This window comes from Saccopteryx bilineata, chromosome 2, assembly GCF_036850765.1.
Source record: "Saccopteryx bilineata isolate mSacBil1 chromosome 2, mSacBil1_pri_phased_curated, whole genome shotgun sequence".
Taxonomy (NCBI): Eukaryota; Metazoa; Chordata; class Mammalia; order Chiroptera; family Emballonuridae; genus Saccopteryx; species Saccopteryx bilineata.
Window position 1 is genome coordinate 315,263,077 of NC_089491.1, and position 14,817 is coordinate 315,277,893.

Here is a 14,817-nt window from a genome sequence, read left to right on the forward strand (position 1 = left end):
GAGCGTGGGCTCACCAACTTGAGCACAGGGTCACTGGCTTGAGCGTGGGATCATAAACATGACCCCGTGGTTGCTGGCTTGAGCCCAAGTTCGCTGGCTTGAGTAAGGGATCACTGGCTCAGCTGGAGCCTCCCTGTCAAGGCACATATTAGAAAGCAATCAAAGAACAACTAAAGAGGCCAAGGAGCCGAAAGGAAGAATTGATGCTTCTCATCTCTCTCCCTTCCTGTCTGTCCCTCTCTCTGTCTCTGTCTCCATCACACACACAAAAAAAGAACACTTGATCTTTAAACTTTTCCAGGTTCACCTGACCTGTGGTGGCATAGTGGATAAAGCTTCGACCTGGAACACTGAGGTCGCCAGTTAGAAATCCTTGGTTTGCCCAGTCAAGGCACATATGGGAGTTGCTGCTTCCTGCTCCTCCCTCCCTTCTCTCCCTCTTTTCCCCTCTCTAAAAAATGAATAAATAAAGTCTTAAAAAAATGATTATCAAAATTTCCAGGTTATTTTACAAAGTACTAAATTTTTTTTTATAACATCTACCTTACGATTTTACAAACACAGGGTTTTTTTGCAGCAAAATCTAAAACAACTTATTATGAAATCCATAAAACAGTTCCCTTGATATTGATAATATACTCCAAAAGATAAGAATGATCACTGGAGCTTGACCAGGTGGTGGCACAGTGGATAGAGCATCAGACTGGGCCGTGGAGGACCAAGGTTCAAGACCCCGAGGTCGCCAGCTTGAGCGCGGGCTCATCTGGTTTGAGCAAAAGCTCACCAGCTTGAACCCAAAGCGCTGGGTCCAACAAGGTCTTACTCGGTCTGCTGAAGGCCTGCGGTCAAGGCACATATGAGAAAGCAATCAATAAACAACTAAGGTGTTGCAACGCGCAATGAAAAACTAATGATTGATGCTTCTTATCTCTCTCTGTTCCTGTCTGTCTGTCCCTGTCTATCCCTCTCTCTGACTCACTCTCTGACTCTGTAAAAAATACATACATACATAAATAAATAAAATCTAAAACAACTTATTATGAAATCCATAACAGTTCCTTTGATATTGATAATATACTCCAAAAGATAAGAATGATCACTGGAGCTTGACCAGGTGGTACCACAGTGGATAGAGCATCGGACTGGGCCGTGGAGGACCCAGGTTTGAAACCCTGAGGTCACCAGCTTGAGTGCAGGCTTATCCGTCTTGAGCGTGGGTTCATCCAGCTTGAGTGAGGGTTCACCTGCTTAATCATGGGGTCGCTGGCTTGAGCATAGGTTCATAGACATACCCCATGGTCGCTGGCTTGAGCCCAAAGGTCACTGGCTTGAGCAAGGGGTCACTCGCTCTGCTGTAGCCGCCTGGCCAAGGCACATATGAGAAAGCAATCAATGAACAACTAAGATGGCACAACAAAGAATTGATGCTTCTCATCTTTCTCCCTTCCTGTCTATCTGTCTCTATTTGCCCCGCTCTCTTTCTCTCTGTCTCTGTCAAGACAAAAAGAAAAAAGAATGGTCACTGGACTGCTGGCAATTTAAAAAGAACTTCAGTGCCTGACCTGTGGGGGCGCAGTGGATAAAGTGTCAGCCTGGAAACACTGAGGTCGCCGGTTCAAAACCCTGGGCTTGCCTGGTCAAGGCACATATGGGAGTTGATGCTTCCTGCTCCTCCTTTCTGTCTGTCTGTCTGTCTCTCTCTCCTCTCTAAAATGAATAAATAAAAAAATATATATTAAAAAAAAAAAAAAAGAACTTCAGCATGTGACCTTTGCACACTACCTTCTCTCCTCCTCCCTCCTCCTTTGCCTCCTCCTACCCTGCCTCCGAAAAATAAAAAAAGAGAAAGAAAAAGGGCTTTAATAAACTGAAATCATTAAGAAACAGTGCAGGGGAACATCTAAACAGGACACCAGTTCCTATTTAGCTAGAATGCCATCCATAGCAGCTGACCCAACCATGGTATCGGTCCATTTCTTGCTGGCTATGCAGCTCCTGTTTAAGGTATCACTTGTAATGAAGTTCTAGAGATCTTTGACTTGAGTCATATTTAAATAGTTGTGGAAAACAGACCATCTAGACTTAACAAAAGCTACTTCCCAGCTGCAGTGCTGTATTTCTAATAGCTATCCAATTTCCCTATAATCTTATTCCCACTGAGAAATTCCAAAAACCTTTTAAAGAGGACACACCTGTCATATTGATAATGGAGGTCCCACTATAGTCATTCACAAGCTAGCAGAGGCAAGGGTCTTATACTATTCTTTCATCATGATTGTAACAGGAGCTAACAGAGCTGGCAACTAGACAACTGTAGCAAGTCAAGCAGAACTGACCCCCTATTCTGTTTTTTGATACCAAACTGCTCCTATATAACAACCTCCCCTTTTTCAAATTCTTGTTAGTGATAAAACTATTTACCTTTTTTCTGCTTATTAGGATCCTGCACCCCAAGTCAGGCCTTGGCCATTACAACAATACTTCTTCCAGAGACCCTCATACTGTGCCATGTACAGTTCAGTAATACTTTACTCGACATTCCAGCAAGTGAAATCTTTCAAGTCCATTCAGATTTCAGCATGGAGAAAGGTGAGTTCCATCAGTTGAATCTGGTTTCTCCTTTGTTTTCATAATTGTGCCATTGCTGCTTTCTTACTGGATTGCGTTTATACTTTCCAGTTTCATCTGCTATATAACTATGGACTCTTTCTCAATAATCATTTTTGCTCAATCCACTCAAACTTGTTAATGTGTCTCGATAACACATTTCTATTGTGTATAACACAATAGAAAATGCTTTTCTATTATAATTTACTATTTTCTTTAGTCCCTGTTACCTCTGTGATGGTTTGGCTTACATCTCATTCATCTTTTATTCCCAGCAAATAGCACAGTGTTTGAATGTTTGTTGAGGCCCTGGCCAGTTGGCTCAATGGTAGTGTCAGCCCAGTATATGGATGTCCCACTTCAATTCCCAGTGAGGGCACACAGGAGAAGTGGCTATCTGCTTCTCCACACCGCCCCCTCTCCTTTCTCTCTCTCTCTTCCCATCCCACACTCAGTTGGAGCAGGTTGGCCCCAGGCACTGAGGATGGCTCCATGGCCTTGCCTCAGGCGCTAAAATAGCTCAGTTGCTGAGCAATGGAGCAATGGCCCCAGATGGGCAGAGCATTGCCCAATAAGGGGTTTGCTGGAGCTTGACCAGGTGGTGGCACAGTGGATAGAGCATCAGACTGGGCTGTGGAGGACCCAGGTTTGAAACCCTGAGGTCACCAGCTTGAGCGCAGGCTTATCCGTCTTGAGCGCGGGTTCATCCAGCTTGAGTAATGGGTGGGAAATTTACATTTTCTTTTGAATTTACATGTCACCATTTTAACTTCCTATCCTAATCAGTTCGGCTCAATAGAACCTCTGAACATTCCTGCTCAGTTTTCCCTCTTTTCTTCAGGGGTTTATGTCTGCCTAATCAAGGTTCGACCCCAGACAGAGAAGCTGCTCCAGGTCCTCAGTACGGCTGACACCTCAGTCTATGGGTGGGCCACACTCTTCAGTGAACATAGCAGGAATGAAATGCAAAAAATCCTCATTCCTTTCATCCCAGCCTTTTACATCAACCAGTCAGAATTGGTTCTTAGCCACAAAGAAGACATCGGAGAGATAAGAGTACTAGGAGTAGACAAAGTTCTTGAGAAGCTAGAGGTATGTTGAGAATTGGACCAAAACAGCTTAGTTTTGAAAAAATATGTAGAATCTAATAAACAAAATAAACCGATGAACAAAATAGAAACAAAGGCATGGATACATGGAACAGACCTACAGCTGTCAGAGGGGAGGGGAGTGGGGAACTAGATGAAATAAGGTGAAGGGACTAGCCAGAAAACATATACATAACACAGACACCGACAATGTGGCAATTGCCAGAGGGAAAGGGGCGTGGGGCTGGGTGGAGGCGGTAGAGGGGAGGGGACGGAAAGAGACTTTACTTGGGGCAGAGGGAGCAGCATGTGGTGTGCAGATGGTGTTTTATTTTTTACTTTTGAAATCTGTATGGTTTTGTGAACCAATGTCATTTCAATAAATTCAATTAATTTTAAACTCTTAAAAGAAAAAAATTTTGATGCCCAATCTAACGGTAAGGGAACAGTTTCTAAGTGATTTGATAAAACTCACCATATGAAATTCTTAAACAGGATGGAGAAAAAAAAAATCTATCCCTTTCACAATGTCAGGGGGACTCCCAGAGTCCAAAATCTAGGTCATTAGCTGGAAGTTAACACCAATGCTATCAATCTTTAGAATTCTAGTTTAAATCTTTTCTGAAAGCTGTCATGGTCTCACAGATCACTTTTTCCCCTTATCATTCAACACATTAAAGTGTGAAAAAGCCTGACCAGGCAGTGGCGCAGTGGATAGAGCGTTAGACTGGGATGCGGAGGACCAAGGTTCGAGACCCCGAGGTTGCCAGCTTGAGCGCGGGCTCATCTGGCTTGAGCAAAGCTCACCAGCTTGGACCCAAGGTCTCTGGCTTGAGCAGGGGGTTGCTTGGTCTGCTGTAGCCCCACGGTCAAGGCATATATAAGAGGGCAATCAATGAACAACTAAAGTGCCACAACAAAAAACTGATGACTAATGCTTCTCATCTCTCTCCATTCCTGTCTGTTTGTCCCTATCTATCCCTCTCTCTGACTCTCTCTCTGTAGAAAAATAAAATAAAATAAAGTGTGAAAAAATGTCAGTTAGCCAGAACTAGAAATTCAGGTGTCTTACTGTGTATCCGGAAGATTGGAATGTATGATATGAAACTGACTTTTTTTTCAAACAAGTCCCATTTTATCTTTCTCAAAGGTCTTCCCCAGCTCACCAGTGCTAGTAGTCTCTGGCCACAGTCACTCTTCCCTCCCACCTGGCCTCGCTATCTACCCCATAAGAGTAGTCAACTTCACTTCCCTTCAGCAGATGAAATCACCGGTTTTCATCAATATTTCCTGCGTGCTCACCAGACAAAGTGAAGCTGTTCTAGTGAGAGCTATTAAGAAATCTGGTGCAGGTGAGCAATGGGGGCTCCTATTTTTAAACTAGAGGAGGAAAGAAAACAATGTATTGAATATTACAATTTAGTTAATGCAGGGGTCAGGAACCTATGGCTCATGAGCCAGATGTGGCTCTTTTGATGGCTGCATCTGACTTGCAGACAAATCTTTAATAAAAAAGATAATAATGTTAAAAATATAAAGCATTCTCATGTATTACAATACATTCATTTCCTACCGCTCATGTTCATGGTTGTGGGTGGCTGGAGCCAATCACAGCTGTCCTCCAGGACACCACCAAATTTTTATTGGATAATGTGTAAAGTACACGGGTCGTTGTATGGCTCATGGAATTACATTTTAAAATATGTGGCGTTCATGGCTTTCTCAGCCAAAAAGGTTCCCGACCCGAGTTAATGGAAAACATTCAGCCACTTGACCAAAATTACTCCAGCCTGACCAGGCGATGGCGCACTGAATAGAGCATCAGACTGGGATGCGGAAGGACCCAGGTTCGAGACCCCAGGGTTGCCAGCTTGAGCACGGGCTCATCTGGCTTGAGCAAAAAGCTCACTAGCATGGACCCAAGGTCACTGGCTCTAGCAGGGGGTTACTCAGTCTGCTGAAGGCCCGCGGTCATGGCACATATGAGAAAGCAATGAATGAAATACGGTGTCGCAACGAAAAACTAATGATTGATGCTTCTCATCTCTCTCCGTTCCTGTCTGTCTGTCCCTATCTATTCCTCTATCTGACTCTCTCTCTGTCCCTGTAAAAAAATTAAAACAAAAACAACAAAATTACTCCAACTAGCTGGGACATGGATTAGTTTCCCAAGCCATTCTAAAGACAATCCTCAGGTAGCTTTTCTATCACTAGTGATATTTAGTGTTAAGAGTAGCCATGCAAATTTAACATGTCTGTCAGCTTCATTAGTTTTAAACCTCTTGATCAATGTTTTAATTTTCTTTAAAAGTATTCATTTAGCAAACCTTTTTGCAGCAAGCAAAGGGCAAACCCTAGAAATGAGACTTCAGTTTAGAAATGATGCCAAGTTTGGGTAAGACAAGAACAGTTATGGATAAATATGTTAAAGACAAAGAACCATCTGACCTGTGGTGGTGCAGTGGATAGAGCACTGACCTGGAATACTGAGGTCACAAGTTCAAAACCCTGGGCTTGCCTGGTCAAGGTACATATGGGAGTTGATACTCCCTGCTCCTCCACTTCTCTCAAAAATGAATCTTTTAAAAATATTTTTTTAAAAATAAATTTTAAAAAAAGTTTGCCTGACCATATGGTGGCACAGTGGATAGTGCATTGGACTGGGATAGAGGACCTGGTTTGAAATTCCGAGGTCACTGGCTTGAGCAAGGGGTCACTCACTCTACTGTAGCCCCCCGCCCCAAGTCAAACATGAGCAGGCAATCAGTGAGCAACTAAGGTGCCACAATGAATGCTTCTCATCTCTCCCCCTTCCTGTCTGTCCTTCTCTGTCACGTGGGGGTAAAAAAAGGATAAGGGGTCTTTGGATTTAAGGTCATTGGGATCTAAAAAATTATTTCCTGTTAAAGGGATTAGAATTAGAAAACCACCACTGTAGACTACCACTAATTTAGTGAAGGGAAGCATGTCAACTGGAGTTAAAGTGCACAGGAAAGGTAACAGCCCTTTCCAAAGTTTTTTAAAATGTACTTATTTTAATTAAAAACTTATTTTGATTTTATTAGAGATAAAAGAAACATTAATTTGTTGTCCCACTTATTTATGCATTCATTGGTTTTCTTTGTCGTGTCTGGTGATAAAACCTGCAACCTTGGTGTATGGGGGATGCTGCCCTAACCAAACGAGCTTGTTACCCAGCCAGGGCACGAATGGCAGTTTTATTTTTTAAGATTTTATTTATTGATTTTAGAGTGGAAAGAGAAAATGGGGAAGGGAAGCATCAACTCATCATTGCTTCTCATATATGCCTTAACTGAGCAAGCCCAGGGTTTTAAATTTTATTTTGTGGCAGAGAGAAGCAGAGAAAGGGTCAGACAGGAAGGGAGAGAGATGAGAAATATCTTCGTTTGGTTCCTTAGTTGTTCATTGATTTATCATATGTGCCTTTACGGAGGGGGGGGCGCTACAGTAGATGGAGTGACCCCTTGCTCGAGCCAGCGACCTTGGGCTCAAGCTGGTCACCTCGGGATATTGAACCTGGGTCCTCCACATCCCAGTCTGACTCTATCCACTGCACCACTGCCTGGTCAGGCTAGCCCAGGGTTTTAAACTGGCAACCTCAGCATTCCAGGTTGACACTGTATCCACTGTTCCACCACAGGTCAGGCAAATGGCAGAAGTTTTATTCTTTTGTAAACTGAGAGGAAGTGGCTCAAGAATTGGAGTTTATTACTTTAGATATAGGAAAAGACCAAAAGATGAAGCAAAGTATAGTTCAACTCTATACTTTGGTAAGAAGCAAAACAATTCGCCAGAGTACTAGGTTTTATGCGCTTCTGCTATCAATTCCTGTGACCACATAAGGTTTTAAATGCAGCATCTGCCCTAAGTGTGTAATTAAGTAACTGTTTTCTTCTTTTGTTCTGGCCAACACATAGACCAATGTGAAGATTCAGGTGTCCTCAAAAAGTTCGTGAGTTCTTACCAGAAACACCTCTTGACCCTCTTTGCAGCATTGGCATCAACAGCTTTCATCTTTTCAGGTAAGGAGTCCTTATGTTCAGCACCATTGCATTTTGACTTGGAAACTGCCTTTATATTTCAAAAATTAAGTAAGGATGAAAATTAGTTGTTGCCCTGGCCAGATAGCTTGGTTAGTTAGAGCATCCTCCCGAAATGCAGAGGTTGGCAGTTCAATCCCCAGTCAAGGCACATACAGGAACAGATTGATGTTCCTGTCCCCCTCTCTCCCTTCCTCTCTGAAGTTAATAAACATTAAAAAAAAAGAAAAAAGAAAATTAGTTGTTTAGCAAATCTAATTTGAAACAAGCATTTGAAACCAATTTGACCTCTCTAACCTTAGTCACCAGGTGGATTCAAGATCCTGCCATAAGTTGGTCATGAAAAATAAATTCTGTTCAGTAGAAATCACAGCTAAACCTTAAGTTAATGGCTAGTTTTGCTCACATTCATAGTTAGAATCACTTTAGCAACACTACACACATCATTTTGTCTACATATGCACTTTCCATCTTTTGGCCATAAGTTGTACTTAAGTATCTCTGAAAATAATTGAATAAAAGCATCCTAATTACTATTAATTTGAAGTTATTACTGTCCTCCCCCCCCCCAAGAAAACAGATCTGCTTTATTGCTATCTCCCTGTTCTTATTCCAGCATACAATGCCTTCCTGAACAGGCTACAGACAGTCCCAGTTGTTTACGTACCAACTGGAGGAACACCACAGCCAGGTAATCACCATCCCTATCTTCTTCAAATCTCAAAATACTGTTCTATTTATCTTTCAACTATTTCCTTTCCCCATTTATTTCTAGGTTCTTATACCTCCACACGTTTTCCCCCTCCCTTCATGAGTCCACAAGCCCCACCAGTCCAGAGGCGGCTACAACACTGGCTATGGAGTATACGGCACTAACATCCACTTGGACAAGTCTCAACTGTAGCAGACTGGAAATTTCTAGCCCTTGGCCACCAGGAACCACCTAGCAACAACTCCTTTATTTGTAAGCCTCCAAACAAGGCTTCTGAGAACAGTAAATAAAGGATCCTGAGCTGTTTTGCATTAGTGTGCCAGATTGTTTCTAAGATCAATTGTCAGTTCTTGTTCTAAGTGAAAGTAAATACCTCATTTATGTGGTATACCACATTTCTTAAATCATGCTCTGAAGACTCAAAGAGCCTAGGCAGATAGAGATGTCCCAAATGGATTTTTTAAGTACTTGGCTACTTACTTGTTCCAAATGACTAGCAGTGCATTTTGGTTGCCCTGAATACTTGAGGTAATTACTTCCTAGCATTAAAACAAGACAATAAACAGGCTGTATCCAAAATGTCTTTATTGGGATGGCTCCCCACTCATCTTGATTTGGGGTGCTTTTAGTGCTGCTTCCTTCTGAAGGAGCATCCTGGAAGAAAAAGGTTCAAAAGTTAACTGACAGTAGCCTCCTTACTCTGGCCCACACAGAGCAAACTGATGCCTGATGATCGACCAACAGAAACGCTACGGCTTTTTTAAACATCTGCTCCCGCTCATATAAAGCCCCTTTTATCACACCCATTCAGCCCAGCTTTAGACAGTCCTGTTTTAAGATTAAGAAAATGTGCTGTTTCTGGTCATACTTTTGGGAAAAAGACTATCAAATCCCACCGTCTTCAAAAGATTCTGAAAATTTACATTACATATGATTCTTTTCTCACTATACGACTCAAAACCGAAATTCCATTTGTTAAATCGTTTACCTTCTGTAAGCCTTGCTTTTCCACCTGTAGGCTGACAGAGGACAGTGGAGCAGCCAACACACAAAACTACTGTTTGTGCATGGCTAAAGACGGTAGTGATTTTATAGCATCCTGGAAAAAACATCAAGGGATTATATTTTCCCCATGTTTATCTTCACTTACACATATGCTATCATGGATTAATTGTTAAAACATGCATGTTATTTAAACTTTTGCAATTTACTATCCTATTCTAAACTCCATTTCCTGGCTCTAGGTATACATTAAAGCCAGCTCAGAAGCAATCTGGAATACTTGCCCCCAACTCTGAAATTTTTGGTTAATGTGTGACTACCATCCTGAAAGGGGAAGAAGTGGAACCAACAATTATTTGAGATAAAAAAATAGAGACTACTTGACTTGGGAGGAAGACTGTCAGTAATAGACCAACACACCCACCCCTTGCCTCCAGGTACAAGTACATAAAATAATAAGGTGACCAACATTTTACAATAAAAAAGAAGACAAAAATAAATAGAAGAAAACAGTATTGTAAATAAAAGAAACATTTTATTCATTGCAACAATAATACACTATAATGTGATAAATGCATAAGAACATCTGTAATATTTTATGTTGTAATTATGCTTACATGCCTATTAGTTTTTAATAACTGTAGGAAAAAAGTACTCATTTAGATACAAACATGTCACATCATACGCAATGGATCGACTCTGCATCGATTGAATACGGACACTGACAGATTAGTCTTCCAGTATCAAAAAGGAGGACATGTAGGAGGTCACTTTTCAAGGGAGGACGGAACTTAAAAAGAAGGGCTGTCCTCCCTAGAGGAGGCTTGGTCACCTTATAATAACCAGAATTATAATAAGGCAGAAGCCCAACACATCACCCCTGTTTCTCAACGAAAAGTTAGGTCCTCCAAAAGCACAAATATTTACACATCTCGTACATCCGACATTTTAAACATAGGGGCTGCTTCAGGGATACAATACAGCTCACACTACACCTTTTTCCAATTCCCGGATCCAGCGCCTTCCTGACTACTGCAAACTATCTCCTCACCTGGGCACTTCACATCCATGAAGTAGGAATTGGGGCTCTGCACCAGGCGCTTCTTCTTGTGTTTCCTCTTCTCCTCTTCTGGAGAGGGATGAAGGAGGTCCTTAGCAAGCTAAGAGAGGTAGAAATGTAGAGATTTAGAAACCAACCCCACTGCCACACACCGGGGAGAGCTCGCCCCTCGCCGGCCCCGGTGTCTGCGCAGCTGGGTCGCCATCTTATCTCCTCTGGGCTCCCGTCTATGCAGGGGGCCCCGCGGGACTGTGCGGTCCCTGTACTCGTGTCTTCGAAATGCGGGTGGCAAATGAGAGCCCTCTATGATCCGAAAAAAGAGTGAGGGGAGCGTGCGGGGAAAAGAGCGAGATCTCTGCGGAAACCTGCACCAAGGAACTCACAGGCATTTTGTCGTGGGAGGGTCGTCACCGCCGGAAAGGAGCGAAAGCGGAATTCCTGCTCCTTATATTTGCCATCCCGCAGGAAGTGACGCCTAGGCCCAGCGGGCGCCATGTTGGGAAGGTCCGTCTCTCCGGTTCTGTGTGCGGGGTGGCGAGCAAAGCGCTGCCATTTTTGGGAGGTCTGTGGTAGTGACACAGATGTGTCGGCATGCTGCGGGAGTTAGCTTGCGCTCAGAAAAAGGTGAGCGTTTGATCTGTATCAAAAGATAAATGGACGCTTTTAAAATTTGGTGCTACACTTTGACAATTGGAGAATACAATGGTTCTCAAACTTTTTGAAGTCAGGGCGCATTTAAAATCCTACAAATAATTGTAGGCGCATTATATACAAATTTCTGAGAAACATGTTATAATAATTAAGTCAAATATTAAAGAAAAAAATATAAAATCCAAGCGTGCTTTTATGGTAAATGAAATAAATACAAAATTAAATTTATTCTGACATTAAAAACTTTTATATTACATTTTTTGTTATGCTTTTTAGAATTCGTAATAAAGAGGGTTAAAAAAATTTTTAAATGACAAAAAAGGGTATTTTTTTATATATATAGATACATCCTTAGTAAGATTTAGTAAATTTGGCAGGTCCTGGCGCAAATGTGTTAAGTTTTTTCATTCTGTGTTTATGAGAAACATGAGTCTGATGTGTTCTAGCGATTTCTTCTATGTTTGGGCATATACATATTTGAAAGGCAAACTCTCATTTCCTCGTCAATATATTGAAGAATTCCTCTCTTTTTACTTTTAATTGTGTTGAGTGCAGAAAACCCCCACCATACTTATCATCTTAACTTTACACCAAACAAAGGATAGAAGAAACTTGCCTCCAGTCTTTCCGGGGAACATGGGGGGAAGTGTAAACAATCCAGCACCTCAGCTTAACAGCCTTTTGCAACCTAATCAGGCAAGTGAGATGGGGGTTGGGCAGACTGTCAGCTTACAGCCAATTCCCCACACCTCTGTCCCCCAAAACTCTAAACTCCAAAAACTCTGTTGGTTTTTTGGTCCCCAACAGGCACATATTTCTCTGAAATACCATAGGGCCACCTGGAAATCTTCTAGGGCGCACCAGTGCGCCATGGCGCATACTTTGAGAACCGCTGACCTAATAAATAGGTACTTCTGAGGGAAATAACCAGATGGAGCCATATCTGGACTTCTTAAATTTCTTTATTGTTTTTCAGTTGGTTTAGTTTGTCCATTTTAAACAATTCAGAAATGTAAATATAGAAAGGTGAAGTGTTCCTATTTCCCTCATCCCCAACCTACTCCTAGAATTATTAAATTTTTTGTCAACTTCCAATCCTTCCCTGTAATAATAATTACATCAAATACAGTGTGTCCATAAAGTCATGGTGCACTTTTGACCGGTCACAGGAAAGCAACAAAAGACGATTGAAATGTGAAATCTGCACCAAATAGAAGGAAAACTCTCCCAGTCTCATACCTATTCAGTGCAGTTTGATGTGGGCTCCATTTGTTGCCCTACACACATCCAAACGATAGTGAAGTTCTTGCCACACACGGGTAAGGACATCTGGTAAAACATGATGAATAACGTCCATGATTCTCTGTTTTAAGTGATTAATGTCGTTGATACGTTCAATGTACACATGTTGCTTCACATAACCCCAAAAGTAAAAGTCTAAGGGCGTCAGATCCTGGGATCGTGGTGGCCATGGCTTGACAGAACCCCTGCCTATCCACCTCCGGGGGAATGTTCTATCCAGAAACTCACGAACAATGGTGGCATAGTGTGGAGGAGTGTCGTCCTGTTGAAAGATGACACCTTCTGGAAATTGTGGCACTGCATACAATTCCAACATGTCAAGACAGGACTTTGCCTGTCACAGACTGCTCCGCAAAAAAAAATGGGCCTATCACCTTATCATGCATCAGGCCACACTACATCACTACATGTTCACTTTAGGGATGTTACATTTGTACTCAACATAGGCATGAGGATGTTCAGCAGCCCATATTCGGACGTTATGGTGATGAACATGTCCACAGATATGGAAGGTCGCCTCATCGCTAAACACAATCTTCTGCAAAAATCTTGCATCATTGTCGATCTCATGAAGCATATCTGTAGCAAATGCGCATCGTGTGGGTCTATCCACTGGTTTGATAGCGTGCAACAGCCGCAGCTTGTACCCCGTAAAACGGAGACGTTTCTTTAACACTTTATGAACTGTAGTCTTGCTTAGGTGTAATTGTTGAGCACACGCACGCACAGATTTTTTTAGGGCTCCTTAGGTAGCTATCCCATATAGCCTCTACAGCAGGGGTCCCCAAACTTTTTACACAGGAGGCCAGTTCACCATCCCTCAGACCGTTGGAGGGCCAGACTATAAAAAAACTATGAACAAATCCCTATGCACACTACACATATCTTATTTTAAAGTAAAAAAACAGGCCCTGGCCGGTTGGCTCAGCGGTAGAGCATCGGCCTAGCGTGCGGAGGACCCGGGTTCGATTCCCGGCCAGGGCACACAGGAGAAGCGCCCATTTGCTTCTCCACCCCTCCGCCGCGCTTTCCTCTCTGTCTCTCTCTTCCCCTCCCGCAGCCAAGGCTCCATTGGAGCAAAGATGGCCCGGGCGCTGGGGATGGCTCTGTGGCCTCTGCCTCAGGCGCTAGAGTGGCTCTGGTCGCAACATGGCGACGCCCAGGATGGGCAGAGCATCGCCCCCTGGTGGGCAGAGCATCGCCCCTGGTGGGCGTGCCGGGTGGATCCCGGTCGGGCGCATGCGGGAGTCTGTCTGACTGTCTCTCCCCGTTTCCAGCTTCAGAAAAATGAAAAAAAAAAAAAAAAAAAAGTAAAAAAACAAAATGGGAATGAATACAATATTTAAAATAGAGAACAAGTAAATTTAAATCAACAAACTGACCAGTATTTCAATGGGAACTATGCTCCTCTCACTGACCACCAATGAAAGAGGTGCCCCTTCTGGGTGTGCGGCGGGGGCCAGATAAATGGCCTCAGGGGGCCACATGCGGCCTGCGGGCCGTAGTTTGGGCACCCCTGCTCTACAGACTCATCACTGACTGATGGCCTACCAAAACGGGGTTTCTCCACCAAACTGCCGGTTTCCTTCAACTGCTTATTCCACCGAGTAATGTTATTCCTATGTGGTGGCGCTTCATTATAAACGCGCCAATATTCACGTTGCACTTTGGTCATGGATTCGAATTTAGCGAGCCACAGAACACACTGAACTTTCCTCTGTACCGTCCACATCTCGACTGGCATGTCCGTGGGCTGCTCTGCTGTATACATGATGTTACATCATCATCTGCGCATGCGCAATGCTGCCACATCATCCTACAGAAACTGGGAGGGTTTTCCTTCTATTTGGTGCAGATTTCACATTTCTATCATCTTTTGTTGCTTTCCTGTGACCAGTCTAAAGTGCACCATGACTTTACGGACACACTGTACATAGTGCTGACTAGATGCGTTGTTCTGACTGCTTTACGTTAATCTTCACAACAACTCTTACCGGATTGATACTATTATTAACCACATTTTACAGAGAAGGAAAATGATGCCAGAGAAATTAAATTTTCCAAAGTACTACCCAAATGCTTTCCAAAAAGGTTGTGCCAGTTTGCATCCCTACATCCTTTTCCTTGCATTTTCACCAGCAATGCCTTTCCAAGATTTCTCATCCTGGAATTACACCCAAAGCAGGGAAGGAAAAGAGAGGAAAAATAAAGACTGAGCATCATCTTCTGTAATAACAATCAAAGATTTAGAATGTCCTTTTGACATAAAGGAGGAAGGCAAATGACCCAAATGGCATTTGGGGATCTGGTTAATTCCAAAGGAAAAGTATAGGG

The 14,817-nt window shown here is 42.8% G+C and overlaps 2 protein-coding genes across 3 annotated transcripts in view; one reads left to right on the top strand and one right to left on the bottom strand.

Annotated features, from left to right (window-relative positions):
- NUP210L (nucleoporin 210 like) overlaps positions 1-8,632 on the top strand; it is a 148,838-nt gene extending 140,206 nt beyond the window's left edge. Inside the window, exons 35-40 of one of the 2 annotated variants that reach the window (XM_066262044.1) lie at positions 2,440-2,589; positions 3,449-3,699; positions 4,846-5,047; positions 7,634-7,738; positions 8,373-8,447; positions 8,532-8,632. In XM_066262044.1, coding sequence (XP_066118141.1) covers positions 2,440-2,589; positions 3,449-3,699; positions 4,846-5,047; positions 7,634-7,738; positions 8,373-8,447; positions 8,532-8,632 — 884 coding nt within the window. The remainder of the gene's footprint in view (positions 1-2,439; positions 2,590-3,448; positions 3,700-4,845; positions 5,048-7,633; positions 7,739-8,372; positions 8,448-8,531) is intronic. The other variant, XM_066262045.1, reaches the window with a different exon arrangement.
- Positions 8,633-9,033: 401 nt separating this feature from the next.
- RPS27 (ribosomal protein S27) lies at positions 9,034-11,043 on the bottom strand. Its single transcript, XM_066262046.1, has 4 exons — positions 10,914-11,043; positions 10,522-10,630; positions 9,457-9,567; positions 9,034-9,122 (listed from the first exon to the last, which is right to left on the bottom strand). Exons 1-4 carry the CDS (start codon positions 10,917-10,919, stop codon positions 9,094-9,096), a joined length of 255 nt encoding a protein of 84 aa, XP_066118143.1. The 5' UTR covers positions 10,920-11,043; the 3' UTR covers positions 9,034-9,093.
- Between the last annotated feature and the right edge of the window lie 3,774 nt (positions 11,044-14,817).

Excerpts from the sequence above, each read along its gene's own strand:
- RPS27 (XM_066262046.1), bottom strand. Across the intron at positions 9,568-10,521 it reads CATGGATGTGAAGTGCCCAG|GATGCTATAAAATCACTACC; the intron begins GTGAGGAGATAG and ends TGTTTTTTCCAG. Across the intron at positions 9,123-9,456 it reads AAAAGCAAGGCTTACAGAAG|GATGCTCCTTCAGAAGGAAG; the intron begins GTAAACGATTTA and ends TTTTTCTTCCAG.